General features: G+C 37.1%; 1 protein-coding gene across 1 annotated transcript; it reads right to left on the bottom strand.

Annotated features, from left to right (window-relative positions):
- Positions 1–10,115: 10,115 nt before the first annotated feature.
- Positions 10,116–15,002, bottom strand: LOC122043040 (serine/threonine protein phosphatase 2A 57 kDa regulatory subunit B' theta isoform-like). Its single transcript, XM_042603484.1, has 3 exons — positions 14,785–15,002; positions 12,999–14,397; positions 10,116–10,744 (listed from the first exon to the last, which is right to left on the bottom strand). The coding sequence occupies exons 2-3, from the start codon at positions 14,295–14,297 to the stop codon at positions 10,403–10,405; spliced, it is 1,641 nt and encodes a 546-aa protein (XP_042459418.1). The 5' UTR covers positions 14,298–14,397; positions 14,785–15,002; the 3' UTR covers positions 10,116–10,402.
- Between the last annotated feature and the right edge of the window lie 3,072 nt (positions 15,003–18,074).

The following is an 18,074-nucleotide window of genomic DNA, read 5'->3' as shown; positions in this document are numbered from 1 at the left end:
CAGCTTCAAGAAACTATTTATTCACAAGAAGCAGCTTCTAACTATAGGAGGCTATAACCAAGAATGTTGTTGCTCTTGAAATTTCTACGATACACAAGACAAAGTGACTTTATTGAAAATTTACTTGGGGAATCGGAAAGGCTCACTGGATACAATGGCGTATGACTTACCCAAATGAATATCGGGAGCTGATTAACGCAAGTGAAGGAAGAAATGGAACTCAAAACATAATTTCTCAAATAAGAATGATATTCCTTCTTGAAGATCCATTTCGAGGATCGGCCGATATGCAAGATAGAGCCTACAGAGATTTAGAGAGACTCTCCTGTTCGCAGGTAAAAGATTTAATTCCATTTATGAATGAATACATGAATCTTCTGCAAAAACAGGAAGATCTTGGAGGAAGAATAAAAAGCTGCTTTGAGTATATCATTTAAAGTTTAACCTTTGTAGTCGAATTCCTATTCACGGTTATTACGAAAAGATCGAAAAGTGGAATTAGAAGATCTACCACTTATAAAGGTAAATCTCATCGATCTCGTACGCGTTGAAAAGAAGAAACATTCTAAGAAATAAGAAATGCAAATGCTTCCTTTGTGTTTTTATCGAAAACACCAATTCATATATGATAGGAAAATCTGGGGATGACAACCAATGGTAAAAATATCAAAAGCTCAACATGATTGCAATCATGTCTGAGAAATCAATGGGGAAATAAATGCCCCATACTTAAGGTGTACCTGTTGCAAGAGGGAAACCATGAAGAAACACAGAATGCACTGCAGCTTATGCCATATCACATCTTATGGGATGTGCACCAGGAACTACTTTGATATGACAATTCCTGTTGAAAGGTCTGTTCCTATACCCTTTATTCCAAATAATTTGATACATGAGCAGCAAAACTATATAGCATGGGCTAAAACAGAGATAGAAAGATTGAAGCAAGAAATATCAAGAATAGAATCTCTTGCAGAACATCAGCAAAATATCCTTCGGCAAGAATTTAATGAAGAGAAAGAAAAGATCATCAGGATAGCTAGTGCTGATAAGCTGGAAGTTGATACTGAAAATGAAGAACTCCGTTTAAGAAATGATGCCTTAGAACTGGAAAATGCAGACCTTAAAAGAAGACTTCAAGAGACTAATGAAAAAGCACTTGGAGATAACGAAGAAGATGAGGAAATAAATGTTTTCATTGACTCTGGAAGAGAGAAGGTATTCTCAGTGGAAGAAGCACAACAACCCAGAATAAAGAGTAATGGATTATTTAATTTAACAGTCGAACTAGACATCCCAGGAGTCGACAAATTCAAAGTCAATGCAATCCTAGATACGGGGGCAACAACTTGTTGCATCGATCAGGTATCCATACCTCCCTCAGCTATTGAAGATAACACTTTTATTGTGAATTTTAGCGGAATTAATTCAAAGACTACAGCCAATAAGAAGCTGAAGTATGGAACCATGCGAATAGGAGAGCATTGCTTCCGGATACCATACACATATGCATTCCCTCTTACCCTTGGAGGTAACATAACAATAATTTTAGGATGTAACTTTATCAGGACAATGTACGGAGGTGTCAGAATTGAAGGAGATGAAGTAACATTCTACAAGAATGTGACTACAATCAAAACCCAGCAGACCGTTCCTATAGCCCCTGCGATTGAAGAATTGGAGCTGGAAGAAGAAGAGTATAACCAAATTCAAGAACAGATATGCATATGGAATCCCAGTCAAGGTTTGAAAATTTTTATCAAAGAACTAACGGATATGGGATATATCGGGGATAACCCTATGAAATATTGGGCTTCTAACAAGATACTTATTCAGAGAGTGGGAAGAAGTAAAATCTATTCCAAATTTGATTTAAAAAGTGGCTTCCATCAAGTTGCTATGAGTCCTGAATCCATCCCATGGACAGCTTTCTGGGTGCCGGATGGCTTATATGAATGACTAGTAATGCCGTTCGGTTTAAAAAATGCCCCTGCAATTTTTCAACGAAAAATGGACTGCTGCTTTAAAGATACTGAAAAATTTATAGCAGTATATATTGATGATATTTTAGTTTTCTCAGAAAATGAAGAGGAGCATCAAGATCATCTCAAGGTACTTTTGAATATCTGCAAGAAAAATAGACTTATACTCAGTCCCACAAAAATGAAGATGGGAAGTCCTACAGTTGAATTTCTGGGAGCAACAATTGGGCAATCTAAAATAAAGCTCTAACCTCATATTATTTCAAAAGTTACGGATTTCAAAGAAGAAGAATTGAAGACAACAAAGGGACTAAGGTCATGGTTGGGTCTTTTAAATTATGCTCGTGCCTATATCCCGAACCTAGGGAAGATGCTCGGTCCTTTATATTCAAAAACATCACATACAGGAGAAAAACGAATGAATTCTCAGGACTGGTCCTTGGTTAGGCAAATAAAGAAAGTAGTCCAAAACCTTTCAGAACTCAACATTCCACCAGTATCATGCTATTGTTATTATTGAAGCAGATGGTTCCATGGAAGGGTGGGGAGGAATTCTCAAATGGAAACCCCACAAATTCGACCTCAAAACATCTGAACTGATTAGTGCATAACTTATGTTAGTGGCAAGTTCTCTCCTCCAAAATCAACCATTGATGCTGAGATACACACCGTAATGAACAGCCTCAACAATTTTAAAATATATTATCTCGACAAAGAGGAGGTTTTAATAAGAACTGATTGCCAAGAAATTATCAGTTTTTTTAATAAATCAGCCCAAAATAAGCCTTCTAGGATTCGATAGGTAGCCTTCACCGACTTTATTACTGGGCTTGGGATTGACGTTCAATTCCAGCATATTGAAGGTAAAGATAATACCCTTGCTGATGCCCTATCTCGACTTGTTTGCTCTATTACAGGACCATGGACGCCTCAAGAAAAAGATTGTTCAGTCTTAGCACAAGTAGAGGAAGCATTGATACAGCTGGAGAAGAAGCCCGATACCAAGGCATCCCAATACCTGAAGGACCTTATCAACTGCTGGACCAATATGAAGCACTCAGCAGAGGCAGGAGCCCAAGCCCAAGGATCTTTGGGCCGCAAGAAAAAGATCTCAGAGCCCATCTTGAAGACATTGAGTGGACTGTATCACGCCACGTCCTCAACAGTATATGGGAACTCAAGCTTATCAACGATGCCAAGAAAGCAGATTTTGAATATCGAGGACAACTCAGAGGTGACCTCTACTTTAAAGATTCCCTTCCGGAAGTGACAAAAGCTAAAGATGAATTATTGGATCTCTTTATTAAAGCTCAGAATATTTTGCAACGTGTAAGAGACACACCACCGTAAAAGAAGCATGGTGGACCCAGAAAATCCAAAAACCCAGATATCCAAATCTTACTCTTTAAAGATATTTTGGACTGAGCCCCAGGGAGCCGTCCATCTATCCTAAAGGATAATAATGACTCTAGCTTTCTCTTAATAATTGGACTAGCCTTAGCTGTAAAAGGACTAGCCTTAGTTCACCTATCTAACTCTCCTTACTTTTCTATATAAACCCTTACTTAGCTCAATGCTGGACACACACCGCATCTCGGTACAAGTCCAACTCTGAGAAGCTTGTAAGTTTGTAAGCTTGTAATTTCCTTTTTAAGCAATTTCAGTCTTGTAAGCTTTTAATCTCTCTTTTGCTACATTATCTGAAGTTGTTTGAAAATGGTATCAAGCATTAGCGTGGTATAATATTTTTCAAACAACTTCAGATAATGTAGCAAAAGAGAGATTAAAAGCTTACAAGACTGAAATTGCTTAAAAAGGAAATTACAAGCTTACAAACTTACAAGCTTCTCAGAGTTGGACTTGTACCGAGATGCGGTGTGTGTCCAGCATTGAGCTAAGTAAGGGTTTATATAGAAAAGTAAGGAGAGTTAGATAGGTGAATCGGGTGCTCAAGGGGGCCCATCATCATTCACGGGTATCCTTATCTCTTTCTTTTCGTACCCTTTACAACTAAGGCTAGTCCTTTTACAGCTAAGGCTAGTCCAATTATTAAGAGAAAGCTAGAGTCATTATTATCCTTTAGGATAGATGGACGGCTCCCTGGGGCTCAGTCCAAAATATCTTTAAAGAGTAAGATTTGGATGTCTGGGTTTTTGGATTTTCTTGGTCCACCATGCTTCTTTTACGGTGGTGTGTCTCTTACACGTTGCAAAATATTCTGAGCTTTAATAAAGAGATCCAATAATTCATCTTTAGCTTTTGTCACTTCCGGAAGGGAATCTTTAAAGTAGAGGTCACCTCTGAGTTGTCCTCGATATTCTTCAAAATCTGCTTTCTTGGCATCGTTGATAAGCTTGAGTTCCCATATACTGTTGAGGACGTGGCGTGATGCAGTTCACTCAATGTCTTCAAGATGGGCTCTGAGATCTTTTTCTTGCGGCCCAAAGATCCTTGGGCTTGGGCTCCTGCCTCCGCTGAGTGCTTCATATTGGTCCAGCAGTTGATAAGGTCCTGCAGGTGTTGGGATGCCTTGGTATCAGGCTTCTTCTCCAGCTGTATCAATGCTTCCTCTACTTGTGCTAAGACTGAACAGTCTTTTTCTTGAGGCGTCCATGATCCTGTAATAGAGCAAACAAGTCGAGATAGGGCATCAGCAAAGGTATTATCTTTACCTTCAATATGCTGGAATTGAACGTCAATCCCAAGCTCAGTAATAAAGTCGGTGAAGGCTACCCATCGAACCCTAGAAGGCTTATTTTGGGTTGATTTATTAAAAAAACTGATAATTGCTTGACAATCAGTTCTTATTAAAACCTCCTCTTTGTCAAGATAATATATTTTAAAATTGTTGAGGCTGTTCATTACGGCGTGTATCTCAGCATCAATGGTTGATTTTGGAGGGGAGAACTTGCCACTAGCATAAGCACTAATCAGTTCAGATGTTTTGGGGTCGAATTTGTGGGGTTTCCATTTGAGAATTCCTCCCCACCCTTCCATGCAACCATCTGCTTCAATAATAACATAGCATGATACTGGTGGAATGTTGAGTTCTGGAAGGTTTTGGACTACATTCTTTATTTGCCTAACCAAGGACCAGTCCTGAGAATTCATTCGTTTTTCTCCTGTATGTGATGTTTTTGAATATAAAGGACCGAGCATCTTCCCTAGGTTAGGGATATAGGCACGAGCATAATTTAAAAGACCCAACCATGACCTTAGTCCCTTTGTTGTCTTCAATTCTTCTTCTTTGAAATCCGTAACTTTTGAAATAATATGAGGTTAGAGCTTTATTTTAGATTGCCCAATTGTTGCTCCCAGAAATTCAACTGTAGGACTTCCAATCTTCATTTTTGTGGGACTGAGTATAAGTCCATTTTTCTTGCAGATATTCAAAAGTACCTTAAGATGATCTTGATGCTCCTCTTCATTTTCTGAGAAAACTAAAATATCATCAATATATACTGCTATAAATTTTTCAGTACCTTTAAAGCAGCAGTCCATTTTTCGTTGAAAAATTACAGGGGCATTTTTTAAACTGAACGGCATTACCAGCCATTCATATAAGCCATCCGACACCCAGAAAGCTGTCCATGGGATGGATTCAGGACTCATAGCAACTTGATGGAAGCCACTTTTTAAATCAAATTTGGAATAGATTTTACTTCTTCCCACTCTCTGAATAATTGTATTTATGCCAGGCAGACTATACTGATCTTTATGGATATTGTCGTTGAGTCTCTTGTAATTGAATACCATGCGCTCTTTGCCCTTCCTTTCTTGTCCTGTCTGTGGATCAACAGTAGTGCCAGAGTATACTATGATTGCAGTTGTTCTGTGCTTGCTACTACTGGATCTTATCACCTTCAGTTTTAATAGTGCACTTACATGCCGTTGAAAAGAGTCTTGCATTTTGGGTGTCACATGCTTGAGGGGCCTGTCTTCAATAACAAGATCAGGATTTTTTAAGTCTAACCTGCAAAGTATCTTGTTAGAAGCCCAATATTTCATAGGGTTATCCCCGATATATCCCATATCCGTTAGTTCTTTGATAAAAATTTTCAAACCTTGACTGGGATTCCATATGCATATCTGTTCTTGAATTTGGTTATACTCTTCTTCTTCCAGCTCCAATTCTTCAATCGCAGGGGCTATAGGAACGGTCTGCTGGGTTTTGATTGTAGTCACATTCTTGTAGAATGTTACTTTATCTCCTTCAATTCTGACACCTCCGTACATTGCCCTGATAAAGTTACATCCTAAAATCATTGTTATGTTACCTCCAAGGGTAAGAGGGAATGCATATGTGTATGGTATCCGGAAGCAATGCTCTCCTATTAGCATGGTTCCATACTTCAGCTTCTTATTGGCTGTAGTCTTTAAATTAATTCCGCTAAAATTCACAATAAAAGTGTTATCTTCAATAGCTGAGGGAGGTATGGATACCTGATTGATGCAACAAGTTGTTGCCCCCGTATCTGGAATTGCATTGACTTTGAATTTGTCGACTCCTGGGATGTCTAGTTCGACTGTTAAATTAAATAATCCATTACTCTTTATTCTGGGTTGTTGTGCTTCTTCCACTGAGAATACCTTCTCTCTTCCAGAGTCAATGAAAACATTTATTTTCTCATCATCTTCATTATCTCCAAGTGCTTTTTCATTAGTCTCTTGAAGTCTTCTTTTAAGGTCTGCATTTTCCAGTTCTAAGGCATCATTTCTTAAACGGAGTTCTTCATTTTCAATGTCAACTTCTAGCTTATCAACACTAGCTATCTCGATGATCTTTTCTTTCTCTTCATTAAATTCTTGCCGGAGGATATTTTGCTGATGTTCTGCAAGAGATTCTATTCTTGATATTTCTTGCTTCAATCTTTTTATCTCTGTTTTAGCCCATGCTATATAGTTTTGCTGCTCCTGTATCAAATTATTTGGAATAAAGGGTATAGGAACAGACCTTTCAACAGGAATTGTCATATCAAAGTAGTTCCTGGTGCACATCCCACAAGATGTGATATGGCATAAGCTGCAGTGCATTCTGTGTTTCTTCATGGTTTCCCTCTTGCAACAGGTACACCTTAAGTATGGGGCATTTATTTCCCCATTGATTTCCCAGACATGATTGCAATCATGTTGAGCTTTTGGTATTTTTACCATTGGTTGCCATCCCCCAGATTTTCCTATCATATATGAATTGGTGTTTTCGATAAAAACACAAAGGAATTCTGAGTTAAGGATAGAATTAACCTGATGGTCCTCGCCTTCTGAGATATTGTAAATAGCATCTGATTGATCTTCTCCTTCATTAACAGAAAGGATTTCATAGTCATCTGATAATTCCAACCCTTCAAATAAAGCTACTCTTTTTACATTTTTATACTCCTTTAGGCAGTCCCGCGCGAAATGTCCTTCTTCTCCACAAAGGAAGCATTTGCATTTCTTGTTTCTTATTAGATGTTTCTTCTTTTCAATGCGTGCATGAGATTGATGAGATTTACCTTTATAAGTGGTAGATCTTCTAATTCCATATTTCCTTTTTGGATCTTTGTAATAACCAGGAATAGGAATTTGACTACAAAAGGTTAAATCCTTAAGAGATCTACTGAAAACTGCCTTTTTGCATTCTTCCTCAAAATATTTGTATGTAAATACTACTCGAGGATGAACTCCCATTGTATTCCCTTGATATCTATCTTCAAATGCAGCTTTTATTCTTCTCCCAAGATCTCCAGGTAGTTTTAGCCAGAATTTTTCTGATAGTTCTGGTCCCGTGAATAGCGTTCCTGTTTTTGCAGCAAGATTCATGTATTCATTCATAAATGGAATTAAATCTTTTACCTGCGAACAGGAGAGTCTCTCTAAATCTCTGTAGGCTCTATCTTGCATATCGGTTGATCCTTGAAATGGATCTTCAAGAAGGAATATCATTCTTATTTGAGAAATTATGTTTTGAGTTCCATTTCTTCCTTCATTTGCGTTAATCAGCTCCTGATATTCATTTGGGTAAGTCATACGCCATTGTATCCAGGTGAGCCTTTCTGATTCCCCAAGTAAATTTTCAATAAAGTCAGCTTTGTCTTGTGTATCAGAGAAATTTTGAAGAGCAACAACATTCTTGGTTATAGCCTCCCATCGTAGGAAAACATCTTCAACTCGATTTAATTGCGTTGGTAATGTTAGGATTGCACTTGTCTGTTGATGAGCAGTTGGTAGGTTCCACCATTCTGAGGTTTCATTTCTTCTAAAGGTTCCCCTGGGTTCTCTTGGTGGTTGTGTTAGGCTTACAGGCTCCTCCTTGACTTGTTGTCTATTAGGTGGATACCCGACGGGGTTCATAGTGGTATCAGCAGGGGTCTGATAGTTAGAAGCTGCTTCTTGTGAATAAATAGTTTCTTGAAGCTGTTGCAACTGTGGGTAGTCCGAGATCCATTCATCATTTATGGTAGAAGCAATAATATGGGGATAATCAGAGATCCCGTTGTCATCAGTGATCGGATAAGCAGAGATCCCTTCGTCATCCGAGATCCCTCCACCACCTTCCGCAAAGGGATTGGTAAATTCCTCAGTAGGCGCGGATAATTTCCTGGGCTGCTGTTAATGCAGGGGAAGTCAGAAGGTACCTGGACTTCGAGAAATTCTAGCCGAAGGTGCACTCGAACCGAGACTCGTCGAGGTGGCGGAGCCTCGTCGGAGGAAGGTGTGATCGGAAACAAGGGCATTGATGGCCGACGTCTTCCAGATCTGCAGCAACACCAGTCTAGATGAAACTGTCAGAATTCAGATAAAAAAAGAATCAAGCCAAATTGTCACCATCAAATAGGAGGAAAACTAAAGGAACATGAGATTAAACTAAAGAATTTCCAGACAAGAGGTGCAGACTGCTATGAACATCAACACTAAATTTCCATCTCACAGAAAGAAAATCTGAGGAAAAATTGGAAAACCAAGCAAATTTCAATTAAGAGAAATCTTGAACAAAACACAAAGGCAACAGAGGATATGAATCTCAATTCAAAGCAGTGAAGAGAACGACAAAAAAAATCCAAAAGAACACACAAATCAAGTAAAAAATAGTAGTGATATTTCCGATCCAACAACTAACCTGGTGAAGACTCGGAATGTGGAGTAAGATATGGCGGCGAAGAGGGCGAAGCAAAGAAAGGCGAAAAGGGAAAACCAGGAGTAACGCTTGGAAGAAGCTCTCGCAAATCAGGCGGCGACTCTCCTTCGGTCTTTCATGGCCTCGGGAGCAGTGGCAGCGGAGCGCCACCAGATCCGAGCTGTCCCGGTCTACTTCTCTTCCTCCGCCTCGGGAGCAGTGGCAGCGGAGCGCCACCAGATCCGAGCTGCCCCGGTCTCCTTCTCTTCCTCCGCCTCTAGCTCGCGCGCAGTTGCTCATAGGAATCAGGAATGCAGGAGACGATGGCGCTTCTGGAGCTGCGGTGACTGCTCCAGAAGAGAAGGAGAGAGAGAGATCGTGTGTGTGAGAGAGAGTTGCAGGCTTCTGGTTTGGATTTGAATTCTTACCGAGCAAGTTGATGCCGTTAATGCCTTTATTTTGTAAAGATAAAATTTTAGGGCAAACATAAAAACAAAGAGCCCCATTTTTTCCAAATCAAAGGACGGTTATTTTTTTTATATTATTATTAAAAATACCCTGTTGCTCACAATTTTTATCATGTGAAGTGTAAATAATAAGGGATTTTGATAATTACAAAACATTAAGAGGTATTTTAAAAATAAAGTAAATAATGGGATTTAAATGAAATTTGTCCTTATTTTCGTCTATATTTTTTCTTTAAAAAATGATTTCAATGAAATTTAAATAAAATTGATATAAAAATATTTAATATATGATACTTTTAATCAAATTAAACAAGTTTAGTTTAACAACAATACTCAAATAAATATTATCGAAATAAAAAATATGCTACAAACTATTTTGACTTTTAAAAAAACTCGTTTTTATAATTAAAAAAGTCCATACTCAAGAAATAAACCCAAACAAACCATTCGATAACACAACAACAACAAAAAAACTACTAATCCTAAAACACTCACACACAGATGAACAATTAAGAAAATCAAAATTAAATTTCAATAAAGATGAATATTCTAAAAGTCAACTTCTAAATGTGCATAAAAACCGTCTACCTTTATAAAAAGACAAACTCATTCGGAATCGTCCCACTGCAATTCCATGAAATTCTTAATAAACTTCTCATTTACATCCTCAACCTGTACAACTTTTTCTAAATTCTCCAAAAAAATAAAAAAATAAAAAAATAAAAACACAATGCAGAAAGTAAACATACATCGTACGCTAATCTATCTATAACCTATATCGATACATGTTAACCAATACCAATTCCAATAACCTCATCATTAAAAAAAAAAGGAAAAAGAGAGTAGGATTAAACTGATCAATGTACTATGTGGGGAATAAGCACAGGTTCATTACTCGCAGCTTTTGTAGCAGCAATTTCTTCCAAACGTTTCCATGTCATTTCGCGCTTTGACTGGATCTCCTTGCTTCTGAGATCATCTTCCTCGAACTTCTTCAAGCACTCGGCGAAGAAGTCAGGATCATTATCAGCAAAAACCTTTCGGGCATATGTCATCAAGCTCTGAACAGCTGGGTTCCAGTGACTTGTTGTGTTTCTTTCAAGTGCCGGAAAGATTATGGGCAGCAGTACCTTGACATTTTGTTTGATCAGGTTCTCGATGTGATCGTTGTTCCACAGGAACAACGCCCTCTCGGCCACCTGCAAACAGAAATGGCAGAAGCCTCAGGTATAATTTAACAGTAAAATAAAGGTCGTCAAAAGCTCGGTCTGTGTTTAGAATTAGAACTATAAAATCTTCTGTTGAATGGACTTAATTATAAAACATTGAAAGTGCTCGATGTATAGATAGTTTGGAATTACAATAGCAAAACATTACACAACTGGAATCCGTAAAAGTCTTCAAGATCTTATTTGAGTTCAAGCTTTATTGCACAACAGCTCGGCAAAGCTGCTCCTAAGTATTTTTGCATAAGAATGTTATTGCAAGACTCAGAGTGACAGTATCTGAGTGTTTACACAGATAATAAAGGATGAACAATCTTGTGAGCTCACATGGGAAGTGAAAGGAAAGAGTAGCAAAACCATCAGCGAGACTTGAAACTTTAGCAACCTAATGGTTTTCTAGATGTAGGAGATTGTGTGGGTGTACTTGCATTAATATAGTATGTGTTGGATATCGAACTTTTCTTGCATTAAACCTTTTGCATCTTAAATTTTTATAGTATTTTTAGGCAACAAAATGAGTTAAATCAAATTAATAAATTATAATTTGGGGCGGTGTTGAGTTCAAATTAATAAATTATAATTTGAAGTTGAATTGTTTAAGGCTGGAGCCCATCAGGTAGGTGTAGAAATTTGAGTCACATAGGTTCGAATGAAATTCATTAAGTATGCATGGCGATTAGGGTTGTGTGGTTTCGCATTAATACAGAATGTGTCTATATTTTGATTGGTTAGAACACCTATACTGGAGTGGCCAAGCTGGTGCTGTTTCAAGTTTGAATAGTGTTGCTGGTGGAGAAAACCAGAAAGTAATGTTGTGTGTAACTAAATAGGTGTGAAAGTATAAAGCATAGGAAGTGATGATCCCTTGTTCAAACAATTTTCTTATAGAGATTTGTGAGTTCTACAATGAGCTTGTCCTTACTATATCGCTACAAGTAGGAATGAAGTTTTAAAAGGCATTTCCAAGCGGCAAAGCATCTAGCAGACCATAAAGGAGACTTCTATAACACTGGATGAATAAGAATCCTAACGGCAAGCAAGAGTGTCTCGCAAGGTTTTGATAGGCACTTTCATCCTTCCAGATGCAGTGAAAGCTAGAAGTGAGGAAAACTAATAAATAGAACCTGCATAGAAACATGTTAAGCGGGACAAAGGTTACCTAGCTCTCAATGCTGAAAATTTTATATATGTGATGTTGTGGCCTTGTAGTTTCATTCTAGAATTCCCTTTCATAATAGTTTTGTATCTCTAATTTTTATTATTTTATGATGTATGTTATTAGGTGATTTTCAAGCAGCGCACTTCAAAGTAACATATCTCTGTCGGACACTGCTCAATATTATCATAAAGACACAGAAAATAATGCACTAGATAGCTTGTTTTCCTTAGAGGTTCAGCCTGAAAATTCCAATAGCTGAAAAGATTCATGTTGGGTCCAATTTTGGTTGGAAACTCCTAGGCATAGTTACATTTCATGCAATGAAACGTCTCATCACCATGTGGGTGCAATCATTTTCACTACCACTCGTACAGTGATATCTACCCACAACATTCATCTGCGATTTCCGACTGCAACTCTCGTCAATGATTGAGCGACACCAGACTTCACTTGAAGATGAGTGCCATAGGGATTAGACTAAAAGGGTTATTGACGTATTGAGTTTAATATTATGAGTTTATATATAGCCAAGTACTTGTTATCTCAGTAATAAGCCATTCTCCTTTCCCCAAATTCTATGCATATCATGACACAAGTGAAAAGCAATCTATGCAACTAATTCATTGAGTGTCAATATTGATGTTGAGCAAAGCATAAATGACAAATCCCAACAATATCTAAATTCATTACTCAATATCCAATTTATCATAATTTAGGTAAATTGGAATCTGCATTATCATTTACTAAAGGCCAAACATTTAGCACTTGTATATCTCAACTCAATGCTACCTTCTATTTCTAAAAGGAGATCTACTCCATAAGCAACATCGTGCTTTACTTGAAGTGACGCCGGTGTCACTCAAGGAAACATGCTGCCAAAGTAATAGGTGAAGATTTTTCTCATTCCAACAGCATCAGGATTCATTCATGCTGATTGTGATTTAGAGGAAAGCCAGCATTGTAATGTAGAATAAAAGACATTGAGAACACAAATGCACCAGAAGTTAAAACTGAATAAGTTTGTTTACTATTCTCAAGCAATCAAACGAAAGAAGAACAGGTTATTACCTGAAAATGAGGACTATTTAAGCAGCGGGCTATCTGATGGAATAGTGGCACCATACACCGCTGGAACTCTGAAGGTTGAGTTGCATCCAATACCTCTTCTAACTCTCCTAAGAACACAACTTCCTTTGAGCTGTTGGTGATGGGCCAAAATTTCAACAAACCCCTTATGACACTATCTGCAAGCTTGCAATCTTTTACTATAAATTGTATTATGCAGTGTGATAATTGCTGATGGTATATTCCCATGCATTTTGGTTTATGTAGTGGGATCAAAGCCCGAACAAGGAACAATTTATGCTCTTCCTTTAAAGGCAAAGCAAACCCATTGATAATACTTTCCAGCACCTCCAACAGCTCTGCAATCCCATTATGTTTTTCAGTCTCAAAGATAAATTGATAGAAAATATTATTAATAGATTTTCTTATAAATGGACGATACACCATAAATCTTCCATAGATACGGTGAAGAATCATCTTTAAATACTCCCTCTCTCTAAAATCCTCAGAGTCAAATAGGTTGATCAGCTTAAGAACAAAGGAGTGGTCAATATATCTTTTTGCCAGCTTAGCATCTGTCTCAGGTGATTGAAGGAAGTTCAAAAAGAAGTCATAAACAAGATGGAGGTGTAGCCATGCAGGATCCATTACAGGTTCATCATCCTCCAAATCAACAGCTTGTGGAACCTTGCACTCGCTAGATGGGGAAATGAGGGTCCTAAACAAGTTTACATATACCATCATAATGATCTCCTGCATAACATTCTCTGGAAACTTTTCAGTGGCTGATGTCACATAATCAACTAGATCTTGTAAAGTCTGCCTTTTTATTTCCTTCTCTTTCAAGTTCTTCGTGGAGTCCGTGAAATCAAATATCACATAACACAAATTCAGCTTTTTGATGAGTAAACTCTGCCTATCAGAGCTCGACACATCTTTGAAGCTCGGTAATGCTTCATAAGGCATGATGGTCATACCACAATTTCGTACTCCAGCATGGGCCTGCTGAGTTAGATAAATTAGCTCAGAATCCTGACCAGGAGGGAGAATTGTGATCCTGGTGCTTGACAACTCCCCATCTCGTGAACTGGTCGAAGTTATCGATGATGGTGGACTAGCACCGCTGACCAAATCTCGTTTATCACCTGATTTGGACTGCCGGCGAGTGAGCCGACGCAAAATTTGCTTAATCATGCTTTGAGCCATGCATGCAAAGGACAAAAACCAGGATACATAAAAGTCGAAGTCCCTGCTTATCAACTGCCTGAACCAAAACCCTAACGAAGGGATATGTTTTTGCATCCACAGACTGCCCACAATTTCAAATCCTTCCTTTGTTGACGCAGTCTCTAACAATCAACTGAACCAGTTACCCTTTTCGGCATGAAGATCAGTTATTTTCCTGGAAAAAATCCATCGACAAAATCAGATCCAAGAAAACGCCCTAGGTCGTAGAATTTCGTGAAAACACGACCAATGACGAAAACGCGAGCACCAAAAACGAATTTCCCACTTTGGTACCTGTCCTCTGAAGCACGCATGGCGCACGATCTAAGGATCCCCTCTACCCAAATTCCACCTTTGTCACAAAATCGGCGGTCTGAAGCAAACCCGAAGAGCAAGAAATCCAAAAGCAGCGTTTAAAAAGAACGGAACAGCAAGAAAACACTCGAAATTTCAAAATACAACAACAAACGGGAAAGGATCAAGCAGCAAAGGTAGATTGTCTTCTCGCATCACAAAACCCACAGTTAAAAAGGAAGTTCAAAAAAAAAAAAAAAAGAACTACCTTTTCGAGACGAAGGAAGCGCTGCGCCGCTGCCCCCCGCGCGTCCTACACAAGATCTGTCACAGCAGCTTCGTTCCGTTCCGTGATAGGAAGGAATGGGAGGAGAAAAGGACGAAGAAAGGCAACGCCTTTGGATTGATCAATCAAGAGCAGCTCTCTCCTGTGTGCACTTCTCCTACTTATCAATGGCCGTGTGTAGTTCATTGCTATTTTTGTTCTATTAAAAGAAGTATTTTACACCTCAACGAAGGTTTTCTTTTGAAACTTGATTGGTGTAATAACAACACCTTTTGCCATTTAAGTTAAATTTGTTCCAATAAAATAGAAAAATAACGTCTTCTAATACAGGAAAAGACTATATATAATAAATTTAATATGATTTTAACCATCTGTGAAACTATGAAAATTTTGTACACCGAATTACCGTTTCATTTAGAATAAAAATTATCAATAACTAAATATTCCTGCTCACCGCATGACATGGGTTAAATCTCTTTTGCCCAGGCAAAATCTGATGATGACTCATTCATCCCGACCGTTTCTCACCATCGACCTCACAGTCAATTAAAAGGAGTAAATCATAATGATCAAATGCCTTTTCTTTTCTTTTCTTTTGTTTTTAGTTTTTTTATGAGAGATTTATTTCTTCAGAAATTCGATCTTTAGATTCTATTATCAATTATCAACTCGGCTAGGTACATGAGAGCATAAAATCAATACTTTTGAACTCTCATTTCTTGTAAAACAAAGGTAATATCGACCCTAAATATTCTATATCATTGGTCCTACGATAAAATTTAAGTAAATAAATCAAAATGAATATTTTATCTTAATGTAATGACTTTTTATATGAAAAAAAAAATCAGACATACAATAAGATATTTTACATTGAACTCTTTCTTTCCTTTAATTGGCACAAAATATTCAGTTTTTCAAATCAATTAATCATGAGGGTGATCGATCCTGTCCTATAAAAATTTCCTACTGACTACCAATTAGATTGGAAAATACTTATGAAGATCCATCGAGGTAAGTAACATTTTGAGACCAATTTCTCATTTACCAGAAAATCTTCTACAATACATACAGTTGAGATTTGAATATTAGAATCTTTAGTTATTTATTATTGGAAAACCTAACTATTACACCATTATCCTAAGCACATATCTTTCAAATATAAAACTCATCCCAACAATTGAATTCTCCCATCCTAGTTTAGATAAGATTGGTTAATTCCTTAGACCATCTTATTAATCATCTCGAGTAACAACAGAGTCATAGGGTGCCCAATTAATTAGAATGTGACAAATTTATTACAATAGGTAGGGATCAAATTTCGGAGGACGCACATCTTGAAAAAAAACTCCTCTCATCCCTTATCTATTTGATTATCGACTATAAGTTATCCCATGATTTATCATCTTTATATAATTTAGAAACGAAAATGAACAGTAAAAAACTTAAGATGAGTATAATCATCTTTATTATAATCGAGTAACAACATAATTTTACCCTTTTTGTTAAAGAAAATAAATTTTAAATATTGGTCTGAAAAAAATAATTGAGATGACTCTGAAAGGGCAAATCCAAATCTAGCCAAAAGTCAAACCTTAACCTACGCTGACACATCCAGCCAGCTAGAGCGTCAATTATAACTTTTTTATGATCTAAATTATTTACTATTTTTAATTAATGATTACGTTTAACCTACCCTTATTTTCTAAATTTATAAATACCTTAATTGGTTGACCTTACGGTTCCAATTATAAAAAATAATCTTTTATATTATAAAATAAGACCCTATAGGATTGACTAAGAGCATCCACAATGATTTGAATATTTCTCTCAAGTATTTATGGATCTCATTTTCATATCAATTTTCAAATATTTTACTATTCAAATATCTCAATTTTCACAACGAAATATCCCACCATCCAAATATTTATGAGTCTCACTCATCAAATATTCACTCTCAAATATTCTCAATTCTACAATTAAATATCTCACCATCAACCAAATATTTATAAGGTCCATGACCATTTAATTAACTTACATTTAATTTTAATAAAAATATAATAGATATATAAATTTAAGTTCGTACAAATATAAACATTTTATAAATTTAAAATTAAAATACAGAGATATATACCATATTTAATTAATAAAATACATAACGATAAACTACAATTAATAAACTAAACATTAAGCAGATAGAATAAAACATAGAAATTCACTACATGTTCAATTTTTTCTTCAATTGTTCACATATCGCTAAATGATTTTGAAGTTGTTCATCAGTCATGCCTCGTGTGTCCATTACGAGGAGTTGATGTGCTTGGATGAGTTGATCAACTTTCTTATTATTATTATACTCTTCCAAATGTGTCATTGATTGTTGCATAGCCTGATTCAATTCATCAAGTAGGCTTACTCTTTCTTTGCCTTTCCTCTTTGCTGCCTTCTGTCCCATTGGACGAGATCGGATTTCTCTATCATCTATATCAGCAGTTGTGTAAGGATTAGAAGAGTCACTATGTGCACTTGATGATTCTGATGTTCTTGTTTTTTTTTGTAGCCCGTCGATCTGAGGATTGAGGAGCATACATAAGGACTATCTTTCACGATTCTCCACACATGCTCATATTGGAAAGTAGTTTTAAAAGTACTCTTGTATTCTTCATGAGCTCGCACCATCAAATCCTCGTTACTCCATCCGCTTGGTCGATCATTATACCATTTATTGTAGATTCCATTATATCTATTTACGATCTTTTTCAATGAAGCCCAATGTGATTTTGCTTTCTCCGCAGTACTCTTTTTAGCTCCCTTAGCTCGATTAGCATTGAAGTATGTCACAACTCGTTTCCAAAATGACTAACTCTTTTGGGCATTACCAACTACTGAATCTTCACTCATAATTGTGTAGGCCGCTGCAAGGAGCTTATCATCCGCTACTGTCCATACTGTTCGCTTGCTATGATCTTCATCTGATTCGTTGCCCATCTCTGGTGCTTGATTTAGAATAATATCGTCGGACCCTATTTCAGATGAAAATGGAGGAAATTGTGAATCGGAAACTGCATAAGGTGTACCGTTATCACTGTCAGCTGCATCAACACTAGCTCTTCTCGGTTCATTTGATTGAATCTCTGGTGATTGAAGTTGATTATTTCCATGAGATGGGGCTTGCATGAAAATACTGACTACTCTACCAATATTCTAGAGGATATGTATAAAACGGAGCTCAAGGGTCGTCACTCAAAGAATTTGGATAACTTTGGAAATTATGA

Source organism: Zingiber officinale, chromosome 2A (assembly GCF_018446385.1).
Source record: "Zingiber officinale cultivar Zhangliang chromosome 2A, Zo_v1.1, whole genome shotgun sequence".
Classification (NCBI taxonomy): domain Eukaryota; kingdom Viridiplantae; phylum Streptophyta; class Magnoliopsida; order Zingiberales; family Zingiberaceae; genus Zingiber; species Zingiber officinale.
Note: the sequence above shows the minus strand (reverse complement) of the source record. Positions and strands in the feature narration are given on the sequence as shown.